This window comes from Brienomyrus brachyistius, chromosome 22, assembly GCF_023856365.1.
Source record: "Brienomyrus brachyistius isolate T26 chromosome 22, BBRACH_0.4, whole genome shotgun sequence".
Lineage (NCBI taxonomy): Eukaryota > Metazoa > Chordata > Actinopteri > Osteoglossiformes > Mormyridae > Brienomyrus > Brienomyrus brachyistius.
Window position 1 is genome coordinate 16,257,193 of NC_064554.1, and position 24,613 is coordinate 16,281,805.

The 24,613-nt window shown below is 46.3% G+C and overlaps 2 protein-coding genes across 2 annotated transcripts; one reads left to right on the forward strand and one right to left on the reverse strand.

Annotated features, from left to right (window-relative positions):
* The first annotated feature begins 260 nt into the window (after window positions 1-260).
* On the forward strand, window positions 261-10,971 carry LOC125717564 (medium-chain acyl-CoA ligase ACSF2, mitochondrial-like). Its single transcript, XM_048990653.1, has 16 exons — window positions 261-665; window positions 1,453-1,648; window positions 2,322-2,450; window positions 2,738-2,791; window positions 2,931-3,049; window positions 3,562-3,724; window positions 4,135-4,230; window positions 4,340-4,491; window positions 5,946-6,037; window positions 7,655-7,731; window positions 8,914-9,021; window positions 9,208-9,359; window positions 9,515-9,656; window positions 9,787-9,897; window positions 10,074-10,142; window positions 10,265-10,971. The coding sequence occupies exons 1-16, from the start codon at window positions 553-555 to the stop codon at window positions 10,313-10,315; spliced, it is 1,824 nt and encodes a 607-aa protein (XP_048846610.1). The 5' UTR covers window positions 261-552; the 3' UTR covers window positions 10,316-10,971.
* Window positions 10,972-11,073: 102 nt separating this feature from the next.
* On the reverse strand, window positions 11,074-23,445 carry LOC125717590 (nuclear distribution protein nudE-like 1-B). The gene is made up of 9 exons (XM_048990715.1): window positions 23,317-23,445; window positions 19,913-20,009; window positions 18,314-18,467; window positions 16,205-16,353; window positions 14,954-15,090; window positions 14,167-14,340; window positions 13,091-13,182; window positions 12,836-12,981; window positions 11,074-12,733 (listed from the first exon to the last, which is right to left on the reverse strand). Exons 2-9 carry the CDS (start codon window positions 19,996-19,998, stop codon window positions 12,640-12,642), a joined length of 1,032 nt encoding a protein of 343 aa, XP_048846672.1. The 5' UTR covers window positions 19,999-20,009; window positions 23,317-23,445; the 3' UTR covers window positions 11,074-12,639.
* Window positions 23,446-24,613: the final 1,168 nt, after the last annotated feature.

Genomic DNA, 24,613 nt, shown 5'->3' on the forward strand with positions numbered 1-24,613 from the left:
CGAAGCAGGACTTTTCAGGTAGCTGGGTTAGCTTAAGTTAGAAGGTATGATTGCCCAATACGGATTATCTTTACCTAAACTATTATTGGACAATCATACATAATTTTATGTATTGAAGAACCCCTGCAAAGTGGTGGGCGCACTGAACCCGCCACTGCATACCCGGCTCCACTGTGCCTCCGTACACATAGAAAAGCGGTTTCGCACGTGACGACGAACATCTGGAATGCCTCGGCCATCCAATCAGACGCCAGAACGAAGGGTTCTGTCTCGTGGCGGTCAGAGGTGAAAACAAACATCGGGGCGCTGCCTGTTTATGAGGCATATCCGCAAATCGGTCTCGAAAAGTCGGAGATCTGTGCGGAAACTCTTTGAGAAACTAACAACTTCCTTTAAAAAAATAGATGCATGGCATGCTACATTTCTGCACGGCTTCTGTGACCGCGGTGGATACAAGACCGTTTTTTTATTATTATTTGCAGAATCACGCAATTTGCTTACTTTCGCTTTGCACTCGCTATCAATTTTAATCACGTTAACTAAACATAGACGATGTCAGCTAGGATTGTGTTTGCACCCTTTATGTCCAGGATCAATTTTTCTAAGCGTGCAGAAAGTTTGTGTGGGCTTTGGAAGTCTGGAGGTCTGTCATATCAAGTGTGTCGGTAAGTAAGCGTTGATTTAAATCTTGCTTTGGAAGTGTCGGTTTTGCAAACGCTATTTTTATATTACGGATAAGGATTTCTCATAGAAAGCTTATAAAGCTTTACTTTATTTCTTCAGGATAGACCAAGGTGTAAGCATGAGTATCACAAGTCAACCGAACCACGTAATTTGCGACTTCAATATGGACGTTTATTAGTAATCTTATTTGTTTACGTTAGGCTGCTGTATGTATTTACATTTCTGTGGTCTATTCACCGACTTTACATCAGGAAATTCCTGGCAAATTCGGAAATATCTGTATACTAAGTATGCGAAGTTCGCGTCTACTGAAAATGAAGTGGTAGGGTGGGGTCTGGGTGGGATTCGGGGAGAACCGCTGCATAACAATGGAAGAAAAACACACACGCGTTGTAATGGGTTCTAACTTTTCCTATAGTAATACTTAGTGTTGAATGTCGTTGAGCTGGAAATACATAAGTAGAATTATACACCTAGAGACTCCAGGCATATCCGCTGTAGAGTCTACCGCAACTCAAACCACACATTTGTGCAGGGTTCCCGAGGCTTGGGGGGCTTTTTGGCAACAAAACACTCACTACAATGTGTGGGGCAGGGGGCCCAGAAGTGAGTTTTTCAGTGGGGCACCACAACCAACCACCCCTGGGGGATGTTAATATTAATAAATGCTTATTTGTGAATTTTACACTTAGTGACTGTATGTGACCCTTCATATATCACATGCTTGGAGACTGAGTTAAACCTTTCTGCTCCTACCCCTCCTCTCAGGACCCTACATGTGGACACCCCCCCCTGCATACCCACGGTCACCACCAGCTATGTGCATGGCACCTCCAGCTTCTCCCTCCTCTCCTGCACCGTGCCCCAGGCCCTGCAGGCGACAGTGGACCGCTGGCCGGATCATGAAGCCATAGTGTTCATGAAGGATGGCATCCGGAAGACCTTTGCACAGTTCCAGCAGGACGTGAGTTTCCGGATCTGGCTGTGTCAGAACTCCTTGACCAACTAGTCTACAGAGTTATATGCATTTTAGTTAGTTTATATTTGAGCTATTTTTACCCCCAAACGGTCCCAAAGATTACTATGGAGCCAGAAATGTGGCTTTTATAGAAGCCTCTTAGAGTTCCAGTAGCTGATTGCAGTCCAGAAACAATATTTCCCTTCTGCATTTCACAGTGGTTGTATCATGTTGAAAAGAAAAATTTCTATTAAGATTTTTGGATTGCCGTGTTGAGCTGGTCATGTGGACATGTAGGGAATTATCATTGTCTTGACCTCCTCCAATGGGGGGACTGGTGTATCCCAAATCCAATGAAAGATAATTAGGGTTAGGGTTAAACGATAAGTAATTTTCAGGAGTGCTTTGGAGAAACTGCATGTATTCAGAGCTTACAGCTGGCCAATTAGATTCCGTCATTAGGTCAGTGGATTGCTCCTTGTATTAGGATTTGGGTTGAATTTAGAGTCAGGGTTAGGGTTGGGGTTAGGATTAGGCATGCCTTTAGTGTTAGAGTAGGCTTTAGGATTGCAGATAGGATTAGGGTTAGGTTTAGATCTTAATGCTCTGCTGAACATTAGGACTTGAATCAGCTACCTTACACTCCATAAGTATCATGCTACTGCTGCCTGATTGGTAGGTGGACCAGGCAGCCGCAGGTCTACTGGCTCTGGGGCTGAAGAAGGGTGACAAGCTCGGCATGTGGGGGCCAAATATTTACGAGTGGATCCTGTTTCAATTTGCCACAGCGAAGGCTGGAATCGTGCTGGTGAGTTCCCACACTCCTCCAGGACCTGTGCACCTGTAGGTCAAAACACTTTGAATGGAAATTCCAGTGTAATGACAAGCTTGGCTGTAATTTAAGATATTCTGCAAGCCCTGTCAGAACAGCTTCTTCTCTGGTCCTGATATCGTATCTGTAGGAACACTGCCTGCCACAGAATGCAGTTGGACATGTATAATCCTCAATAATCAGGTGTCAATGAACAAAAGATCCTGAATACAAGTCGCGCACTCAAACTAGTGCATTTGCACATTCCCCTAATCTCTCGGCAGGTGTCTGTGAACCCAGCCTACCAGCTGCAGGAGGTGGAGTTTGCGCTGAGGAAGGTGAGTGGGGGGAGACAGGGTGGGACTGTGGAGATCTTTGGACTCTCTATGAGTTTATGAGAGTCTGGGCTTATAGCAGAACCCCAGCTGAGCACATAAAAGGCATAGTTTGATGTCACCGGTGGTCCCGTGGCTGCAGGTACAGTGCCACGCAGTGGTGTGCCCGACCCAGTTCAAGACGCAGAAGTACTACGAGATGCTGAGGAAGATCTGCCCGGAGATGGAGACGGCCAGGCAAGGAGTCTTCAAGAGTGCCAGGTGCTGCACGCGGGATGCTGACTCCTCACTCTTCTCACCCTTGTGTCCGAATATGGAACTGTAACACACCTGAAAGGAGAAACAAGATTTGAGATGCTTATGCAAACATCTGTCAGTCTTCTGTCCTGCTTATTCAGCCGATGGTTGTAGTGGCTGAAGAAGACAATATGTAAAAGGAAAAGCAAACCTTGGCCAACTGTGACATGCTAACTCCAAAAGTAATAACACAGCATTTATGGATAGTAATGCACATTGTCAGGCACATTTGCATTTGTTTATTTAGCAGATGCTTTTCTCCAGTGAATGAGGATTGCAGAACAGGGTCAAAAAGTGTCCCTGGAGCATTTGGGTTTAAGGGTCTTGCTCAAAGATCCAATGGTAATATCATGATTTGAACCAACGCCCTTCTGGTCCTAATTCGCAGAGCCACATACCTCTGACAGAGACACTGGCAAGCCTGGGTTAGACAGACCATGTGTGAATCAACCACAGCCCGTGCTTCATTGTCCCAGGCTGCCGGACATGCGTATGGTGGTCCTGACTGACAGTCGCCAGCCGGGGGCGCTCCACGTGGACGACGTCTTCCAGGCAGGGGGCAGTGAGGAGCTGAAGGAGCTGGAGGCCCTGCAGAAGAAGCTGTCCTGCGATGATCCCATCAACATCCAGTTCACATCGGTACCCATGTTGCCATAGGAAAAGGAAATCTGTAGGGGCAGAGTCCTGAGGGGGCTTTATAGAGATAAGATAAACTTTATTGATCCCATGGGGAAATCTGTGTGCATATAGCAGCAAGTTGTGTAAAGTAGTTTTATGAGTAGATAACTGAGTAATCCTAACCTAAGGCATTACAGTTTAAAATGATACCTCTTTCTTCTGATTTATTCTTTTCCATGGTCCTGCAAATGTGTAATATGATTGAGTGAAGCCCTTATCCTCTTATATATGCATATTTTCTTGTATTTCTGATTTACATTCACAGACATATTCTGCATGAGTATTATACTTTAATGGCTCATTATGCATAGGTTGTTGATTAGTCATGCCTGTGTGTGCGTCATCTGTCTGGATCCCATCTTCGTTCAAAGGGAACAACCGGGAATCCCAAAGGTGCCACTTTGTCTCACCACAACATCGTCAACAACTCCTACTTCACTGGCCGACGCGTCGGGTTTGACTGGCGGGTAGATAGATCTCTTATTCACGTTTATGTCCCCGTGAAGCCCAGTCAAGTTGCATGGAAGCCTCTGAGTCTCCTTTCACCTTTTGACCCCTTGACTCCGTGCCGCCCAGCCTCAGGTCAGAGTGTGTGTGCCGGTGCCCCTGTACCACACCTTCGGTGCTGTCGGTGGGGGCATGAGCATGGCAGTGCATGGGGTGACACTTGTCTTCCCGTCACCTGGGTACGATGGACGCGCCAACCTGGAGGCCATTCAGAATGAGAGGTGAGCTTAGCAGGTGCCGGCCGGTTTAGACTCAGCTGGGGAACTGATGTTGCATTGCCAATATTAGCAGGGATCAACGTCAAAACCAAGAACTGGCATCTCTGTGACTCACTGTTATTGAGTTTTTAGTTGTGTGCGATTCGATGATGCTTTCATCAGCAATGATTTGTATGGATGTGTCTATATTTGCTGTATAAGTGCTGCCCTACAAAAGCAAAATACAGTAACTACCTGTCTAATCAAAACTGAGTTATGACCGAAATCAAATCTCTTAAGACTGTTTCACACCAATTGTGACAAATATTCGGATGCAAATTTCACAGACCAAAGACTTTTATGTCAAATAGGGTGCCAAATTTTCACAACTGGTTTGCATACCACACAAAAAAAAGGTGCATACAGAGATAGCACTAGGAGCAGTGACAGAAGAGTCTGGATACATTTAATTCTAAGAAAATATCAGGACAAAAAGTGATAAGAATACAAAGACGGTTTCAGATGGTTCTTCAGTGTAAGCAAACTTAATATCGGAAACATTACAGCAAAATCATCTGTTGTCACTCCAAATCTAAAATTTTGATTGTATTCAGATAGCAAAAATCAAAACATTAATAAATAGCCATAGTTTTACCCAAGAGGCACATTGTAAGAATTTAGAAAATTAAGGAGAACCCAAAATAAACAGGAGCAACCAGAACAGCTGCAAACAGCTTAAAATGCTCCTTGTCATCAAATAATACAGGCTAGTTTTGTAAACCAAATTATTTTTTTTTTCTCTATTCGAAAAGCAAATAAAATATTGATGGATTGGGACAATTCAGCTTTGTCGGACTTGGTGTGCAAGCCGTCATAGAAATATGTTTGTTCAAGAATGATGTTCGTTTTTTTTTCATGCAAAACATTTTGGTGTGAAATTGCCGTTGGGTTTTCGTGACAGAATATTTCACGTGGTTTTGAAGAAAGAGTGAAAATTGCAGTAACTCCAGTATTCACATTTAGAATGACAAGATAATCCACGTTGGGGGGGACACTTTCGGCTAGGACTGGATTTGCGAACTACCATTTCATTTAAAAGGACCTGGATTTCATTTAAGCACTGAGTTCTTGCTGTGTGCTGATTGGTCAGTCTTCTATAGTAATGCGTGATGAATCTTTCAATCAAGGAAATAAACCAGTGAAAGCACAAGAAGAATTGAACTAATTAGCCAAGTCTTTCAGTTTTAAAGTGCTGGAGTTTGTAAAACCTGAAGTAGCACAAAGTGTCCTGCATGACATGGAGTGTCTGGTCACCCTATCCACACCAACACAAAGGCAAAACAACCTTTCTATTCTGTTTCAGTGTTAACGTAGTTACTGTGTTTTGCCTCAGGGGGGCAGCGTGTTTCTCTGCTATTATTACTAGACATAAATGAATAAGTGTCCAGTGTGTGACCTGCATCTTGAACCACACCCAGGTGCACCTTCGTCTTCGGGACGCCCACCATGTACATCGACATGCTGGGCCAGTATGACCAGAACAAGCATGACCTGTCATCCCTGGAGGCTGGTGAGAGTCGCAGGGGCGGGGCATGAGGGCATGAGGGCGGAACAGGTGTGTGTCAGAGTCACTCTTCATGTTCTGTTGCGCCACTTTACAATTTGGCGTAGACAGTCAATGTGAATTTTGCGATCACTGATAGTACGATTAACGATTTATTATTTAGTCTTTGTTATTTCAGTCGACTTCAGTCCTAAATGTTGCGGCGGGAACTGAATCCTTCAAGACTTAGTCTTGGTTTTGTTTCATGTTTTGTGACACAAGCATACCTCTTGAATATACCTTTTAGTGGTACTTGGACACGTCTTCAGGGGTCATACACCCTGACCTGGGTGACCCAGCCGGGGGTGATCATCCCCTATGGTGCACTATGCCACGGTTCCCCCCCGGATCCACAGCCACCACGAGGCCTTTTTTTTGCTGCTTCCAGAATGTTCTGCCTTGCAGTCCTTTCACTCCATGGAGATTGAGTCCACAGCAAATACTGACCTGCGAATCCCCAACACCCAGCCTCGACTGGTTTGCAGCAGCCACTCCCCCTGCACTCTGCAACAAGCTCTGCATATTTGGCCCTCAGGTGCCTGTTGGCTTCACCTATCCGGTCATCCTAAGGGACAATAAGTTCCAGCAGCACCACTTGCTTTGTAGACTCCGATGTTAACGCCACATCTGGGCGCAGCGCAGTGGCATCAGTGTGCTCTGCTGTGTTGAGCTGCCTTCCTAGATCGAGCTGGAGATGCAAGTCTGGTGCAGTGGCGAGAAGCCCCCCCCCCCCTCGAGGGTTAGGGTTAGTGTCCCTTGCTGGTGTCCCTTCTCCCCAGCTCTCATTAAGGTGATGCATTTTTTTGGGAACCGGTTTCTCTGTCATTGTCAGAATCTGTCAGAACTCTTGACCAATGAATTTCTCTGTCATTGTCAGAAGATGCTTGTGAGATCTGCTAGCGGCCTTTTCTCCTCCTCCTTGGCTACCTTAAATTTCAAGGATTTCAGTTCTTGCCTAAGTTGGCTGATCTTGCTCTTCCTCCTGTTTGGTTTAGCTTGAATGCTTGTTTCAGGCTTTTCCCCAACGCCGAACTGATCATGATGGTACTCATGGTGTGGAGTCCCTGGTCGATATTCTCATGCAGCTGAATCCACTCCATCCTTTAGTGGCAGGCTACTTAACCGGCCCCTGTTCCGACTTCCTGCTTTGTGGAGGGACTTGTGGAGGTTCCAGGCACTGTGTGGTGACCTGGCTCTTGCACCTTCTGGTGCTACTTGGACACATTTTCAGTGATGAACCCAGTTTGTATTTTTTTACAACACAAAGCCCTATAAATTTAATAACATGAAGCAGCTGTATTGGGGCACGTACCGCTGTCCCAATGTATTAAGTACAACCTACTCTTATATTTTTTCCACTTTATATTTTATGATTCAAAAGATCATTCAAGCATGTGCTTTGTAACCTTACAGTGCCTCTCAGAGCTGACCTGCTTAGCTTTTCAGTGAATGTCACTGAGTAGCTTGTTATAGATTTTGAATTTCAGCAGCACCAAGGTCACTGTGTGGCAATAACCTGCAGGAAAAGCATGCTGCATGTGACTACAATTGATGGTGACCTGGCCTGACTGTCTGTGTTTATAGGAATAATGGCTGGTTCTCCGTGTCCTGCTGAAGTCATGAAGAAAGCCATGAACGTCATGAATATCAAGGAACTGGTGGTGAGCAAGAAAATAACTTTACTCTCGTAAGGAGGGAATTTGGCAGGTTTGTTGTTCTGTTTAGTTATGGGATGTATAGTTATAGCTCCTTTTATTATTACGCTGCTCGTATTCATGTTTAATAGCATAATAAAGGGACATGATGGTGTGTAGCAGTGTCAGACCAGGGGCAGTGACGTGCCTGTCATTTTCAAACAGTTCATAACCCCCCATCCTCCCTTCCATTTCCTGCCTAAGGCTCCTGGAGCAATTTCTTTCTCCATTTAGGTTGTAACTGACCACAACAACGACCTAGAGAGGCAGGTGTACACTTTGTGCTAAAGAAAATGGACTAAGGACTGTTCCCAGTCATTTGATAAGTGTTGTGAGTAGATAATGGAGTAACCCTAACCTAAGGCGTTACGGTTGAAAACTATACCTGCTTATGGTTCCTCTTAGCAATTTCTCCAAGTGTGCCATAACCGTAATACACATAATATTATCCTTCATGGACTAAACGTTTGCTCTGTGAAGTAATATGAGACACAGCAGAGGCTTTATGTTATTATGTCCAAAGGTTGTCAAAATGTCAGACAAATGTCAGAATGTCCTCAAACAGTACAGCAGGTCACTACAGTTAAACCATAACCTGATGCATGACCTCTGTTAGCTGTAGTGATAACATCAGATCTACAGAAACACTCAACAAATCCAGATCCTCAACTCCAACACTCAACAAATCCAAAACATATCCGATTGAAATGCAGGGTGTTACAAAGATACATATAGGGTTTATTCCAGTCCGGATGACATCCGGTCCTTTTAGATGAAAATAATTCCCCAATATCACCTGATTCCGCAAAACATTTTATTAGGCAGACAAAACAGATGTCTGCTTGAATCCTTTTGTTCTTTTGTCCCCTCCAGTCCAAAATGAAGGTCAAGAACAGGAAGGTTTGACCAGTCCAGCAGAGGGCATTGTTCAGTCAATAGTTGAACAACTCACAATTTAAAGTGGCAGACCCACACAGACCCGATATTTTTAAAAAGTTAATCAACAACTTGATCAACCTTACAAGGTTAATTCGTTAATCTTTGTACCTGAAATGATGTCTGTGGCAGCAATACAGTGTGTGGACACGTGGAGAGGTATCAGTCCTCATTGTGTTTTTGTGTGTGTGTGTGTGTGTGTGTGTGTGGCAGATCGCCTACGGCACCACGGAGAACAGTCCTGTGACGTTCGTTGGCTTTCCCCTGGACAACCAGGAGCTAAAGACTGAGACCGTCGGCTGTGTTGCGCCACATGTAGAGGTATGACCAGCTGTGCCTCTATCAATTTCCGATTCAGCCTGCAAAGGATTGTGGGTGCTTTTTATTATTAGGCCAGAGTAGTAAGGTCATGCTGCTCTGACTCCCAGAAGAGCTGCTGAGTAGGGGCAGGAATTGCCTGAAATGCTATCAGTGCAAAGGATTGTGGGTGTTTTTCATTTTTATCAGGCCAAAATCGTAAACCCCGTGACTGGGGAGGTAGTGCCGCTTGGAGAACCAGGAGAATTGCTGGTAAGGGGCTACTGCGTGATGTTGGAATACTACAATGATGATGCCAAAACGCAGGAGGTCATCGGGAAGGACCGCTGGTACAGGACCGGGTGAGTAAGGACAAGAAACTCTTGGGACAGCTGGAGCCTCGACCCAGAATCCCTCTGGGCAGAGCGTGACACAGCAAAGCACCTTTAAATTAACGCTGAGCTGTGTAGCAAGCCTGGTTACTTCATACTCCCGCCATGCGTCCCGCGCAACACAGGGACATCGCAAGCATGGACCAGTACGGGTACTGCCGCATCGAGGGCCGCATAAAGGACATGATCATCCGCGGTGGGGAGAACATCTACCCAGCTGAGATCGAGCAGTTTCTGCATAAACACCCCAAAGTGCACGAGGCACAGGTGAGATCTGTGACCTGGGGAGTGGGTTAGCATGTTCACATGGACGATGCTGGGAGCAGCCAATCCAGAAGCAGGTGAGAGAGGCACCGTCACATGGTTGATGATGTCACTGATGTGGGGGGGGGGGTAGGTGGTCGGGGTGAAGGATGAGAGGATGGGAGAAGAGGTGTGTGCATGCATCAAGCTGAAGGAAGGAGTGGACTGTACCCCAGAAGACATCAAAGCCTACTGCACGGGTCAGGTGAGAGAGTACCCACAATGCACCTGGCCTTCTATGAGGATTATTCATTATCACCTGATATGCTGGTGTGAAGTTCCATAAAAGGAGATATTTATTGGCTTGTACATTTTTGCCGTGTGAGAATACTATGCTTTTGTAGCATGTAAATGTAAACTGATTTACTGTTTTTTCTTCAGATTGCCCATTTTAAGATCCCCCGCTATATAGTGTTTGTGCAGGAATATCCAGTCACAGTCACGGGAAAGGTACGGCCATTTTACCCGAATAAATAAGTATCATAACGTTAATACGGATGCTTCCTTCAGGGATGCCCGGCCATTTTCAGCACAGCACAGGAGGACAAATGTGCCTCTGGTTCCTCTTTCAGATTCAGAAGAACAAACTGCGTGTGCAGATGGAGAAGAAGCTGGGGCTGTAAGCAGGGCGGTGAGTCTGAGAGAGGAGGAGCCACTTGCGCTCCCTGCAGCTCGGCGTTACGGCAGATAGGAAGCATGATCCCCGAAGCACGGCAGGCCTGCAAGCAGAGGGCCGTCCTCAGCCCTCATATCACAGTACTGTTTGGGCACAGGAAATTACCTCTATAGCTGTGAAGCTTTTTATGTGAACACAGTAATGATTCTTGTATTTTATACTACACACACGTACCCATTGTTCATGTTACTGACTTCTGCGCCAGAAAACTTCAGAATTGTTTTTAAAAATTAATGAATTCTTAAAAGCAGTATCATGTTTTGATCATGAAAACTAAGATGACCAGTAGCTTTTAAATGTCGTTCAAATTCACTCAGGTTCTAGTTTTTATGTTCCGTTGTCTCCCCCTGTGGTAGCCTGTGGTAATGCATCCTTCCTGTCTCATTCCCCAGTTGTGGAACCATGTATGTTACACCTTTATGTCCATAGTTGCTCTATACATCATGCCAAAGGAAAAAGAATGAAATGCTTTTTTGACAGATTTTTGTTTTAGTTTTCAAACAAACATACCTCTTGGCTTAATACTGCCTTTGTATTATTATTGTGTTGCATGAGAATAACTAATAAAACACAATTAATCAATTTAACAACTTTCAAAAACTACTCGGATTAGTCATTATCAAAATCTTGAAAGCAGGTAGACCTACAAAAATGAAAGATCACTGCTGTCAGAAAACATTCCAATAAAATCCAGGCTAAATTCCCTGCTTTTTAAATATCTTTATTATCATATTTTAACAGCTTAAACAACCGATTCTACATAATACAAGATCTTAAACCATATACTTTACATTATAAACGCCTCTGAATGCATGCCATAGAGTATTTGACATAGACTTCTTGGTATTTACAAATGGCTTGGACAGAGTGACAATATTTACAAGCCGAATGGACGGCACTACATGGTATGAGAGCCATGTTAACATATTCATTCGGACTGAAATGTCGCTGCGTGACAGCATACGGGACTGAAATGCACCAGGAAATATTGCCAAACAATCCAGTTCAGGAGGAAAAAACAAGTATGTGGGATAGGTCAACATCTGCCTTCTGATTTCTCAAAAAACAAAATTAACCCATATCTTCATGATCGTACACTGCTCGCAAAGTGCTTCTGGAATTATCTGGTTCTATGAACTATATGTGTAGCATTTGTGGCGCCATAATTCAAAACATAACTGAAATGTCAGTTTTCCTGTAACACAACTACAAATTCACAAAATTGTGAAATGCCTTGTAGCAAAGGCCTTTAGGATACACAGAACATGCACCAGATCCCTCATACTGTCCTGTCCATCAAACTCGGGATTTCGACAGCTGTTACTCCATGTTTAACATAAGGGGGGGAGGGTTGGGACAAAAGACAAGTGAGCCCCTCTGTGTGAATTAAGGAATGTGAAGAATGCAGGAACAAAACCCAAACAGGAAGCACCTGAAACTGAAACCAGCTGAACGAAAGAGGCACCTAACGCATGAGAAGCCAACAATTATACGATGAAGACGACCCCGCCGGCTCACTGCATACTGATGTGATCGCCGTCACTGCATGGAAACGAATTTCAGAAACCAAACTGTTACCGCCGTGTGGGCACGAGGAATCGCTCCATCACCACCGCCTGGTCCTACTTCATCACCCATAAGTACTGGTGTACAAGACCAGGAAGGGACCAGAAGATCAACAGCCGAAAACCGAACAAAAAAAAGGATCGTTTGGACCCTTGCCGGTTATGACACGTCATAGCCCTGTGCCGTCCTGACCTGTGCCCGCTGTGTTTTAGTTACTCCTCCTCGCTGACTGATCCAATAGCACTATGTGGAACACAACCACATGCCCGGTTACAAACTCTGGGGCCTATTCCTTTATATCAGACAGCCGGACGTGCAAAGTGCGCACAAACATACACACAAAAAAAATACACTACTCACTACATACGCTAATGGGAAAAAAATAAATTAATTTTTAATACTGTAAAAAACAGCCATAAATAAGAAAGTGAGGCAATGTGGTCAAAGAGGATCTTTTTACAGGATTATGTTTTCAGTGGCTTTCTCGGAAATGAAGGATATCAGTGCAGACTGAAGTCCTCAAAGATACTGACAGGCTTTGCCAAGCATAGAGGCTTAGTGAGACGTGGGCTCGACCCAGGTGTGTACACAGGAAGGCCGTGACGAGCACTGCTAGTCCCCTCTGGTCTTTAAACACAGAAATACACACAAACGTGGGCACACACACTCACACAGCCCTCTCTCTCCCACCATCTCCTCTGGGGGTCAGACGCTGAGCGGCAGAAGCCCAGGTGGGGACGCTGTCCTCGGGGCAGAGGTGATGGCAGTCAGGGAGCCAGAGTCCAGCCCGTTCACCGTCCTGGATCAAAAGAGAGACTCTAAACACACCGAAGTCGGGCACCTCGAAAGACACCCATTGCAGGACCCTTAAAGGACCCCCGACTGGAATGGACTCACTCACGCTTTGTCGAAGTAGGTGGTGTGGAGCGAGTGGGAGAACTTGGTGGCATTGCTGTTGAACAGGCTGCCGTTGCCCGTGCTGTACGCCTTCCGCGCCGCTTGGTCCTTGGTGAAGTTCCTGTAAGCGGCCAGCTTGGACTCCAGGGCCTGTGGCACAGGAGGGCGTGGCTTGACTGCCATGTAGGAGGGCCCAGGAAGAAGGAGGCTCACCGAGACCCGGGGAATCGACCCCACCCTCTCCCCTATGGACACTTACCCCCACTTTTCTCAGGAGGTCACTGACGATATTGAGGGCGGAGATCCGTGCCGACGGTGTCAGTGGGGAGTTGCTAAAGCCGTTGGAGAGCGCTGGGGAACCAAGGGAGAATAAGGCGTAACTGAGGACGGGCCGGGTGACAAACAATACTGGGGACAGCCCTTAGTGCACGAGCGTAACCTGCTGACTGGATACAGCCAGAACGCGGATATAATCGTACAGATCACCAGAGGCGCATCAATGGCCAGAGACTCCAGGGTTTGTCATTACCGATAAGATAGTGGGGGCAGCAATTGGTCATGTGGTCTACATTAAATTGTATTTTGGTTTGGACACGAAAATAGGGACATTTCTCTTCCGGTGTGAGAGGAAAATGGGTCACAGCATTTCGATTTTCCAATACGTGAGGATTACGTAAAATATAGGGCTGACAGCATCTCTAGAGGCGCATGTCCACCGCACCTGGTACCGTACTTATGGAACTTCAGGAAAGTACCTAAAAGAACACTACTTCAAGATGTTGGTTTTCCACCAACGCAATAACCAGCACCGAATGACATCACCAGGCAAGGCGGAGAATTTTGTACTGAATTCGAAAGATGGCTGTAGTATATCAGAGTTGGATGACATGCAATATTAATTCCAATATCACGTTATGCACGTACAATTCTTACATCGATCGTCAGCTAGGTTAAGATCAGCCTCTTTCTTACTTTCAATTCTGTATATGAACATTAAAGCGCAGGGAGTTTAAGTTTTGCTAAAACATCTATACTCAGCCATAGAGAAAAACCTTAGCTAGCTATGCAATTTTTTCCAATTTAGTGGAAGCCCCTGGGATTCAGTCTGGGTAAACCCGTGCATTAAAAGGCCCCTGGATACCATGGCTACCTAGCAAGTGCCAAGTGTGTGAGTTTTACCATCATTCTGAGGACAAATTTCAGAAAATCTGTCCAAAAACATCATCAGTTTCTTCTGCTGGGTAGAAAGCTTTAATCACATTGCAATAGGAAACTGCAGTGGAGGTGATGTGGCGTAACAGAGAGAGAGAGAGCTGTAAACGGATGGAGAATCACCTTTAGAGCTGGTGAAGGCATTTTCGATGTTCTTGCCCACGGGCGTGGCTGGCAGGGACAGGGACGCCTGCACAGCGGAGTCCATCTTATCGATGTCCAGGGTGGGCGAGCTGGGCGCGGACATCCTAGTCACGTCTGTGTTCCTCTCCCGCACGGCAAGCTCCTGCCGCAGGTCTGTGGGAGGAGAGACACGTGGTCTCTGGTGACCCCTCCAGGGCACTAGGATATCTCCTCCAGCACACTGCAAACTCCCCACTGACCCAGTAAAGCTCTTGGCTCCCATCAACCACACATGTGCTTCCCCATATGCTCCACAAGTAGACACCTCCATGTCCTGTACCCACGCGTGCGAGATCTTTCTCTCTCTAATCTTCACGCATTAATGAAACCTGAGAAGATTCATTGCTGATCTCCAGATATTGTGGATTCTGGCGTGAGTGAACACCAGAGTCTGCACACTGCTGTGATCTCATTTCTGTGCTCTGGGTGTAGGCTGGAGAACGGATCTGGAGACTCATATTCACTTCACTGTATGAAGTGAAACATCCTAACCCTAATCCAAACCCTAACCATAACCAAAACCCTAATCCAAACCCTAACCCAAACCCTAACCCAAACCCTAACCCAAACCCTAGCTCTACCCCTAATAAAACCCTAACCCATCCCTACTATGAGTAGTAACCTTAATTCTAGCTCTAACTATAACTTCACACTGCCTTTCACAGAATAAAATGAGGGGGGTTCTACTGCAGTTGGGGTTTAGAAAGCAGCAGAATCGAGCTGGTACCTCTGGCTTCATCCTTCAACCTCTGCACTGATACCAGGAGCGACTCCTTCTCGTCAAGCTCACTCTCCAGAAACGCGTTCCTCTCGATGGCCTGGTTCAGGCGCTGCTCAAAGTCTTCGAGGGACACAATCGTTGCCCTGGGGGGGGGGGGGGGGGGGGGGAGAGAGAATTACATTACAGCATGGTTTCTGCTCTCTAACTTCAACTCACTACCAGTCTAAAGTTAACATCCTACATTTTAACATTTATGGTCAAAACCACAGTAAATATCTTGTCAGAATTATCCTAAAGAGGACAAAATAATGGCAAGGCCTCCACAGTCACCTATATGGAGTCACCTGATTTGGGATGAAATCAAAAGAAACATCAAGGCTAGACTGGCAATGAAGGCAATATTTCAGGTCCCCACAAAAATCTATGAACGCAAGAAAACAACTGAAAATGCCAATAGTCTCAGAAGGTTTGGGCTGGGTAGGGGTTAAGGTCGTCATGTTGGGATTAGAGTTTTCCCCACAGAAATGAATGGAGAGTCCCCACAAAGATATATTTACAAACCTGTGTGTGTGTGTGGTCCAGGTATACCTTACCTTGTGGGGACCAAATGTCCCCACAACATGATAAATGCACATTTTTTTTTTTTTTACCTTTTTTATAAAAATGAAAAAACTAAAAATGTGTGTGTTTGCAGGCAAGCAGCCACACAGAGTCAATACCATCCAAAGTCACACCGGTCAAACACTAGACCGTACCCTCCAGGTAAGACTCAATTCATGAGTTTTGGTATCACATGGTCGTACTGTACTCCAAGTTAAGAAGGATAAGCTATAAATAAAAAAGTTGAAAATATTCTCCATGGCCTTGACAGGTCGGATTTAGCCTGAGGTAGCAGACGGATAAGGCTGAAAAATCGTACGTCTGTCTTAAATCTACCCCGGAGGCTGACCCAGCTGTTTCGGCGGAGTCCGTCTGGGGCCGGCGGGGGCGTGCGCGGGGGGCGTGCGCGGGGGCGTGCGCGGGGACGTGCGCGGGGGGCGTGCGCGGGGGCGTGCGTGGGGGCGTGCGTGGGGACGTGCGCGGGGGGCGTGCGCGGGGGGCGTGCGTGGGGGCGTGCGTGGGGACGTGCGCGGGGGCGTGCGTGGGGGCGTGCGTGGGGACGTGCGCGGGGGCGTGCGTGGGGGCGTGCGTGGGGACGTGCGCGGGGGCGTGCGCGGGGGGCGTGCGCGGGGGCGTGCGCGGGGGGCGTGCGCTTACCTCTTGGCCCTCTCCAGGTCGTCGTTGGCCTGCTCCAGCTCCCGTACGTATTTATGGAGCTGCTCCTTGATGCCTCGAGTCTGGCCCAGGTCGTCTTCCAGCATGGAGATCTGCTTGTAGCTCTGGGCGTACTGCTGCTCCAGCTTCTCCTGAGCGGGGGAGGGGGGGGGGCAATCGCGTGAGACACTGTAAACCTCCCCCCACACACACACCACCACCTCAATCCCTGCACCGCAAGGCGGAAAAACCCACCTCCCCTCCCTTCATAGAAAACCAGAACCCATTAGGTCTCTACCTCTGCTTTACCGACGCTCATCTGCCCTACATGAGGAAACATCACGCATCCCGAAATCCCCTCTCCCTGCCCCGAATAAAGGCCTTCGATTGCCCCAAAGTCAATAAGTTAATGTGTCTGACTGAGCAGTCAGTAACTGCTATCTGCTTGAATAAATATATAAAGCAGGAGAAGCCATTTAGATGCCCTATAAAACTGCATGAAGGTCCTGTTGGAAACTTTAGCATCCCAGACAGACGCCCAGAGATATGACTGCTTGACTTATCGCACATCGCTGAGGATAATGGCAAGTCAACATCGATCCGAGTGCCTTACCCACTTTTACTCCTGTGAAAGCTGTAGCTTGTTCACGTGGCATAACAGAGGGGTCCTTACTGGCAATTGCTCCGGTACACTTTAGAGTGTGATAAACATCCCTCATTAACTCTATCGCAAGAAGCGCGTTAATGAATCTCTCTAGTTATCCGGTAACGTGGTTAAAAGGCAGTCAGTCAGCAAAGCTGACACACGACGACAGGAAACGGGGTCAGGAAGGACCCAGCTCAAAGAGGAAGCCGGTCAGGATGAAAGATTTCAGAAGAAGCTGCTGTGAATGTTCACTGCGTTGGGTTTGCATACTTAGTACAACATCATCCTACGTGTAGAATTGTAATACGCAGCATAATGTAACTCTATAAATGACACTGACTCCAAGAGCACTCCATGAAGTAAACAGAGTGAGAATTAGCATGTTAGCAACTTTTAAGACGCAGACAAAGCAAACAATAAGGTCATAGCAAGTAATCCAGGCTATGCTCCTCTTCCCTGATTGGAGGAAGATGCTTTTCAGATTTGGTACAAATTATGGATGGCAAAAAAAGTTTGGTGTGTGGGGATAACAGATGGAGGCCGATTCGGGAAGGGGGAGGGGCATAAAGCCAAGGGGCATGATGTCTGACCAGAGACCCTGGATTATCTATTCCTGCTCTTTGACCCTAACATCCTACTACAGAGGTCCTCAAGCATGCCATTCAAGCACCACACGTCCAACTACCAGGACAGCTGTGGGCCAGTGTTAGGTGACATGAATCTTACGCCGTAATCCAACGTCTCTCATTCGCAGAGTGCCGTCCTCTTACTGGCATGAGGTTGGCCAACCAGAGTCACACTCACCTTCAGTTAATGGCTTAGCAAGGGTTAGACCCAATATAGCCAATTGAGTATGATTTTGGCGGTCAGGGGCGGGTTTGTTGACCATATAAATGCTATATCAAAAATAATAATACAACATTTACATTTGCTTATTTAGTGGTTGCTTTTGTCTGAAGTACATTCGTCCCAAGCATTGTGCATATCAAAGTACAGCTGACTCTTCCACAAGGCGGGGGTTAGGGGCGCAGGCCCCTCACGATCTGGAAAAACCACAAACCAGCATGCGAGAGGAGCGGAGCAAAAAATGAGAGACTCAAGATCGCTGTAGATATCACTGAGAGGCACTGTACATAGATTTTTATGCATTTGTGAGTTACTAAACTTTCTGTGTGGAATCCGCAGCTACGCAAAACTCTCAGAAAGTCCAAAACAAACTCATATTTGAATTCCTATGCTGAACCTAAGATATATCGAACCTGGGAAAATTCACAATGCAACTGTGTAGGCAGCCAAAAATCTAGTAAATCTTTTTATATTACAATTTCTGTTTAAATATCTTCAGAGTGGAAAGGCAGAAGCTTATATTTCAGCCGCGACAAGCATCCGTCCCCTGGACCGGCACCCTTGCGATGATGCCCACGGACACCCAGATCCATAAGTTTCCCAAGGTGCCCCACTCCTACCTTCAGGGTCTCCACCTCGCCCTTCAGCCTCTGGTTTTCCGTCTGCAGGTCCCGGATGCGGTTCTCTGCCTGCCCCAGCTGGGCCTCCAGCTCCGCCTCCAGCTCTCGGCTGCCTTCCTGGAACTCCAGGAGCTCCTCTTGGGCATCCTGATAACTGGGGAGGGGGGTGTACATTCGACAGATTCAAAGCTCGATCGAAACGGCTTTCCGAAACGGCAGTGACTATGGATATCGCTGAACTCCACAATATTTATTTTGAGACTTGGCTCTTCTTGGCTCATTAGCAACATGTAGGTTCTTTGTAATCAACTGCAAGTCGTAATTTTACCAGGTCCCTAGTCCACAAAGCAGAATTTCCCACTTAGCTGGATAACTTAAGCCTAGCTTGAAAACTCCAATTGGAGGAATGATAAGTGACATTTGGCTTATCTGTCTAATGAAAAAGTCCTGTTTTCTGAAATACCACCCAACTCTTTAAATGGTGTCGTTTATAAACAGTACACAGTGCGGTCCAATGGAAATTATGCTAAGAAAACAACATGGTTTAAAGTGAGGCCTACAACACAATAGGGCTACAGATTCAGCACCAAGCCTGCAGCACTGAGCACTAGGCAAAGCTCAGACAAATAATCCTGTTTACTGTAAACACAAACAACCTTGGTCTCTGTTCGTCCACAGAAATTTCCTGACTATATAAACACAAGGACCAGGCGCTGGGTGTTCCCAGTCACTGGAATACAAGAGCCTGAAATCCCACAATGCTGTGACTATGCGACAGGAACCTGCGACGGAACAGCACTGCATTCCCCCAGCCACTAACGCATAAGATCTGCTTTTAGCTTGTGTCACCAACTGATCACCAGTTTTACGACATTGAGTTGGTTTTCGGCTAACGAGAAAGAAAATCTACTTCCCCAACCCCAAATCTTCAGTTACTACCACTATTGCCCACACTTCTAAAGGTCAAACTGCTGCCACTGCCTAATCTTCTGTCTGAGCCTTCCAGTAGTCGATTTCATCATCATTACAGAAGAGTTTCAGCACCATCCTGAGTGCTATTAAAGACTACAGCCGTGCAGCCTGGAGCTGCAGTGTCAGGGTGAATCTGTCACTCACTGTGTCTATTCTCATCTGGACGGATACAGGCCAACAGCAAACTCGCACAAATCCATGCGTGCTGGTTTAACCTGGGCTGAACGTGGGGGTTGTGTGACTGCTAGGGAGTGTTTAAGTCCATCTGCTGTTCGGCGCGACAGGAAGATGCGGGAGGGGCCATAAAGGGGGCTAATTTTTGTTAGCATGTGCAAACCAGGCCATAATGAAAACGGAGATACCAACTAAATTCAAAAACGTAATATCAAGAATCATAAAAATAGCCTCCCGGATGCAGGGAAATCTCATTCGGGATTTCGACAGAAATGATTAAGAGGATTGCCTACAGCTCAGAGGAAAACTAAAATATCTACCATCTCTGGATATAACGGAGGGAGCTGTTGGCCTAATTTTGTCACAGAGAGAGTGACAACGAACGACGCCACCAAAACACGCCGCTCCCCCGACGAAGCGAGACCCCTGTGACCTCAGCACCAGCTCCTGTACCTTTTCTTGTACTTCAGCGAGAGCGACTTCCAGTAATCGATTTCCTCATCTTTCGAGGAAAATTTTGGTTTCGTCTCTGTTTCCATGGCAGATGAATCTGCGAGGAGAAGAAGAGAGGAGATGAGGAGGAGAGACTGAGGAGATGAAGCACTGGGGGCCTGCTGGGGTTTTAAGCACATGCATGTGCACCTCCCCCCACCCAAACACGTGCATAGTTATTTCAGGGAGGTTACAACAAGGCAAGGGAACCTTTGTTCAAACATATATAGACAAACATATATAGACAAATATATGGAGAGAGGCACATTCACAAGAATACACCACACACACACACATATATATATATATATATATATATATATATATATACACATATACATACATACATACATACACACATACATACATACATACACACATACATACATACATACACATATACATACATACATACATACATATATATATATATATATATATATATATATATATATATATATATATATATATATATATAAAAGCACACAATCTGTCACAGCATCCCCGAAACCTGCCAAATTCCAGAACCGGGTCCTTGGCTCTGATCACTACTTGTGCTCCTCCGCCGTTTGTAAATGTTCTGGCAAGACCTGGAACCGAGCAACTGCATGGGGTCTCAACGACAGATGCGCCAGGCGCCCTGCACCTTCGGCCAGAATGGTCATGTGACTCACCCTGCAGTGCTTTTGACCAATGAAAGCAGGCGGACCATACAACACGAACCAATCACACCTCACCTATGATCTTAGATGATGTTTAGTTACGCATCCAGGTAACATGCGTTTGACTGAAAGCCAAGACTTGTGTATTAGAAAGAAAAATAAACAAATACTTTTTTGAAGTAGACACATTATCCAGCTGGGCCTCCTATCCCAATCATCACCCCATCACTGAAGCCTGCAGTCCTGCTTCTCCAGTACACTGTCTTCAGTTAAGATACTCCAAGAAACGTGCGAGTTGGATAGGTGAAGGACGTGAATGTCTTTGCTGCCTGTCAGTCATTCCTGTTATGATGTCCCAATGGCCAATGATTTTCAGTGTGGGCGGAGCTTGGGAGATGGGGCTGAATGTGTGTTGGCAGGGACACACCGACCCAGAAAGGGGAGCAAGAGGACAATCAAGTGGATATTGGCACAGTGGGTTATTTATGAACCGCTGAGGTTACCCGGTTACATATGACCTGGAATAATGTCTGTACTCTGATGACTTAAGTTAACAATAAAATTACACTAAAATAATGCAAAACGAAAGCTACCCTCCTTCCTATTGATGTAAGCAGTGTGGGCAACTCTGTCTTCTCATATCTGAGAAACTCTTCTTTAAACTCTACACAGTCCCACTGGATAGAAAGGCATGCTTAGCAGATCACAGAGCCATGATTCGCAAAGAAGCAGTCTCATAAGACTGTCTTTTCAACTGGTTGCTTTTCAACACATATTATGGCAGCAAATCTAACCAGTCACCTTGGAAAAGGGTGGAAGGAGAGTGCAAGTAAACGGGAAATCCAGGAGGGGCGACCCCATTGTCTTCTGGGGACAGCACTCTATGGTTTGAAGCTGGTCACGTGAGTGGGAGGGGGACAGATTTGACCCCATTGAACAGCACAGGAAAGACAGTTTTGGGGCGCAGACACTTAAAATTGGGGCGACCACGTTATCATGGCTATCAGGGTCATTGGCTAAAAATATGTCCGTAAAAACATAAATAATTAATTGTTTAGCACACAGCCTACAGCATATTGCAATATATAAGACGGCCATCCCTCCTTGGGGGAAAAGACAGAGATCCTCCGCCTTCCCAGAAACCCCGGGAGTAGGGCACGTACTTGAACCCGTAACCACGTGAGGAGGCAGCCGCCGTTGCCAAGGAAACCCAGCAGACATCTTGGCCACTCCCATCCACGGTGAAAGATAAGACGGAACGCAGATGGCAGGTGGACGCAGGGGGGGGGGGGGGGGAGCGCGGCTTTCCGGAAATGGCGGGGGGGCCGATTCCACTGCCACGCTGCAGGGAAACACTACAGACTCCGGGATGCTGGCGGACCTGCCGCAGCACCTCCCCAGTCTACAGCACATTCCACCTCGTCCATCCGCTCCAGGAGCTCTGCCAGGATAAGATCTGCCAGCCCGAGGGCCATCTGGATGCCCCAGTCAGCCCCAGTGAACCTTTACTCAGGCTCTCCTAACTGGGGAAGGTTATTCCGATATTTTTCACAGACAAATTAATGAATCATATTAAGGAGTCTGCCTAGATGTGATTCTCTTCAGGGAAAGAAATGGGGGGGGGGGGGGCTGTGATCACATCCATCTCACACAGAGCTATAATTTCAGCAATGGCAGGTCAGCTTCCGAATTAAAGGAACCGGGCTTATTGTAGTGATTAGAGCATTAAACAGACAGATCCCCAACAACACATAAAAATGGGAACTGCGGGTATAGACGTAACAAATACACCTATTCATGTTATGAAAGTTATGAATCCCTGGATAGTGAAATAAACAATGTTAAGGGTGAATGAAGCGTGAGTGAGTATCGCTCGCTGTTTGCTCAGTCTGTAAGGGCTGGTACACGTTGGGTTTCCCTTCCCCTCCCCTCCCCTCCTCTCCTCTCCCCTCCCCTCCCTCCTAGCCTAGAGCAGGGCTCTGTCATGCCCAAAGGGAAAGGGGATGATTTTCATGCAAATACGTGACCCGATCCGATCCGATCGACGGCGATGACAGCAGCTCAACGGACTGAAAAGGGGATGAGGGAAGACATGCGTGTAATGGCGAACACACACACACAGATAAATCATTCCGACGTGCCTGCCCAAACCGTAAGGCTTGTTTAAAGCACCCGGTCTGACATCATCGCGCATTAACATTAACGCGTTTTTGATAGAAAAAAATATTCGTATTTACTAGAATGCAACACGTTAGCCAAATGCACCTAGCTAGCCTTTTGGCAATGTCCTTAAACTGATTTCGGTCATGGTACTAAAAAAATTAAAAACGTTTGTGTAAAACATTTTTAGAAGTATGGATCCAGGCAGTAGAGCATCCTTCGGCGTGTCGTTTTTAGATCCCCATACCGCCACCGAGCGGGCATTGAACCAGCCGCGCAGTGCCGCACCACGGTTCTTGAGGCAAACCCAGCCCGGGTGAGGCAAACTGTGCGTCTGACTTCGCCGAAATCGTCGGTTATGTCGGCGATCAGCTGGCCTCTCACGCCTAACGCCGAGGAGACGACACGTCAGCCCGAGTCGGCTGGGCTGTCATCGTGTCGTTGAATCCCCCTCCCCGGTCACCCATAATGCCAGTTTCCCTTTAAATATAGCTCGTATTTTATTTACCACCGTACACATCGGGTCAAACAGGCGGCCCGTACCTGAGCATGTCCGACCCGATCGCGTCTCCGTGTCGGTTTCCAGCACACGCCCGGCTCTTTCATGCGGCGGCTCGCCGTCACCGGTCCGTGAGACGCGTGCGCGGTCCCGTGCGAAGCGCGCGCCGCAGCAGCAGGCCAGGCAGCGGACACGCACGCAGCCGCACGCAATTGCGTCATCGCCGCGGTGCATGTACAGAATCACTGCCTGGCTGCTGAGTGTATCAAATAATCCCTTGTACTGTATTTCCTCATTTAATCAATGGTCTCTTTTCACATACATAAACAGTATTTGTAAAGAAAAACTCCGACCACTCTTTTATTTTCTTTATTTTATATTTATCTTGAGTTGGACAGATACTTTCCTATTTCCTATAAATCCTATCTATGTCATGTTTCATGCCTCATCTTATGATGCACAGTTGCTGTTTTTTATTATCTAAATGTGCTATTTGTCAGACGTCTCGGTTTATAAAGTTATTGTAGTTATATGCGTTAAAAATAGTCTAATGTTTATTGTGGGTTAGGTTTCAAACCTCCAGCTAGAATAGGGTCTTCAAATCTCACACACGTAATGTGTGTGTGTGTGTGTGTGTGTGTGGAGTTTGCAGATTCTCTACGTGTTTAGGATTTGCATTAAAGACACGCAGGTGATCTGTCCAAAGTGTGAGCCCCGTAATACCGGCACAGTACTGTGCGATTCTCATGGCCTGTAGTTACCTGGGACCCCTTATGCCGTACAGGGCTTGCTGAAGCATATTTATCGCACCTAGTACCGGCCCTGACCAATCTGGTGCCCTAAGCAAGATTTAGCTGGCGCCGATATCAGTTCCACCACCAAATATTGTATTCATACACTGCCTCGTACAGAACGGCATAGTTTTATATCTTTGAGGGTTTTTTTACACACAATCACAAACAATCCTTCACAAACAGTATTAGAGAAACAATTGACATAAAACACCCTATAAATACAACATAAATACGTATTTTACAAAATGCTATAATAAAGAAAATAGTCGACATCGAAAGATTTATTGGGTCTACAACTTAGACTGGATTTGCCTGAATGCTTTAAATATTGTTGTTAATGGTTTAAGTAGCCGATTGGCAACAACATTGGTGTTCAAGGTAGCTAAGTGAACTTGAAAGCTCAAGAATTATGTAGTTCAGTACCGTCAGAGACATTCCTCAAGATAATAAATGTTATTCTCCAAACACCCGAATTATCTTTTGAACTTTCCCTTGTGAATTTAAGGTGGGAGTAACTTACATTAACTAGCTAGGCCTATTTATTAGA

Coding starts and splice junctions, on each gene's coding strand:
- LOC125717564 (XM_048990653.1), top strand. CDS start 553: ATGTCAGCTAGGATTGTGTTTGCACCCTTTATGTCCAGGATCAATTTT. Junction 2,451..2,737: donor CGAAGGCTGGAATCGTGCTG/GTGAGTTCCCAC, acceptor ATCTCTCGGCAG/GTGTCTGTGAACCCAGCCTA. Junction 9,657..9,786: donor CCAAAGTGCACGAGGCACAG/GTGAGATCTGTG, acceptor GGGGGGGGGTAG/GTGGTCGGGGTGAAGGATGA.
- LOC125717590 (XM_048990715.1), bottom strand. CDS start 19,998: ATGGAAACAGAGACGAAACCAAAATTTTCCTCGAAAGATGAGGAAATC. Junction 18,468..19,912: donor TCGCTGAAGTACAAGAAAAG/GTACAGGAGCTG, acceptor CCCCCTCCCCAG/TTATCAGGATGCCCAAGAGG. Junction 14,341..14,953: donor GTTGAAGGATGAAGCCAGAG/GTACCAGCTCGA, acceptor CTCCTCCCACAG/ACCTGCGGCAGGAGCTTGCC.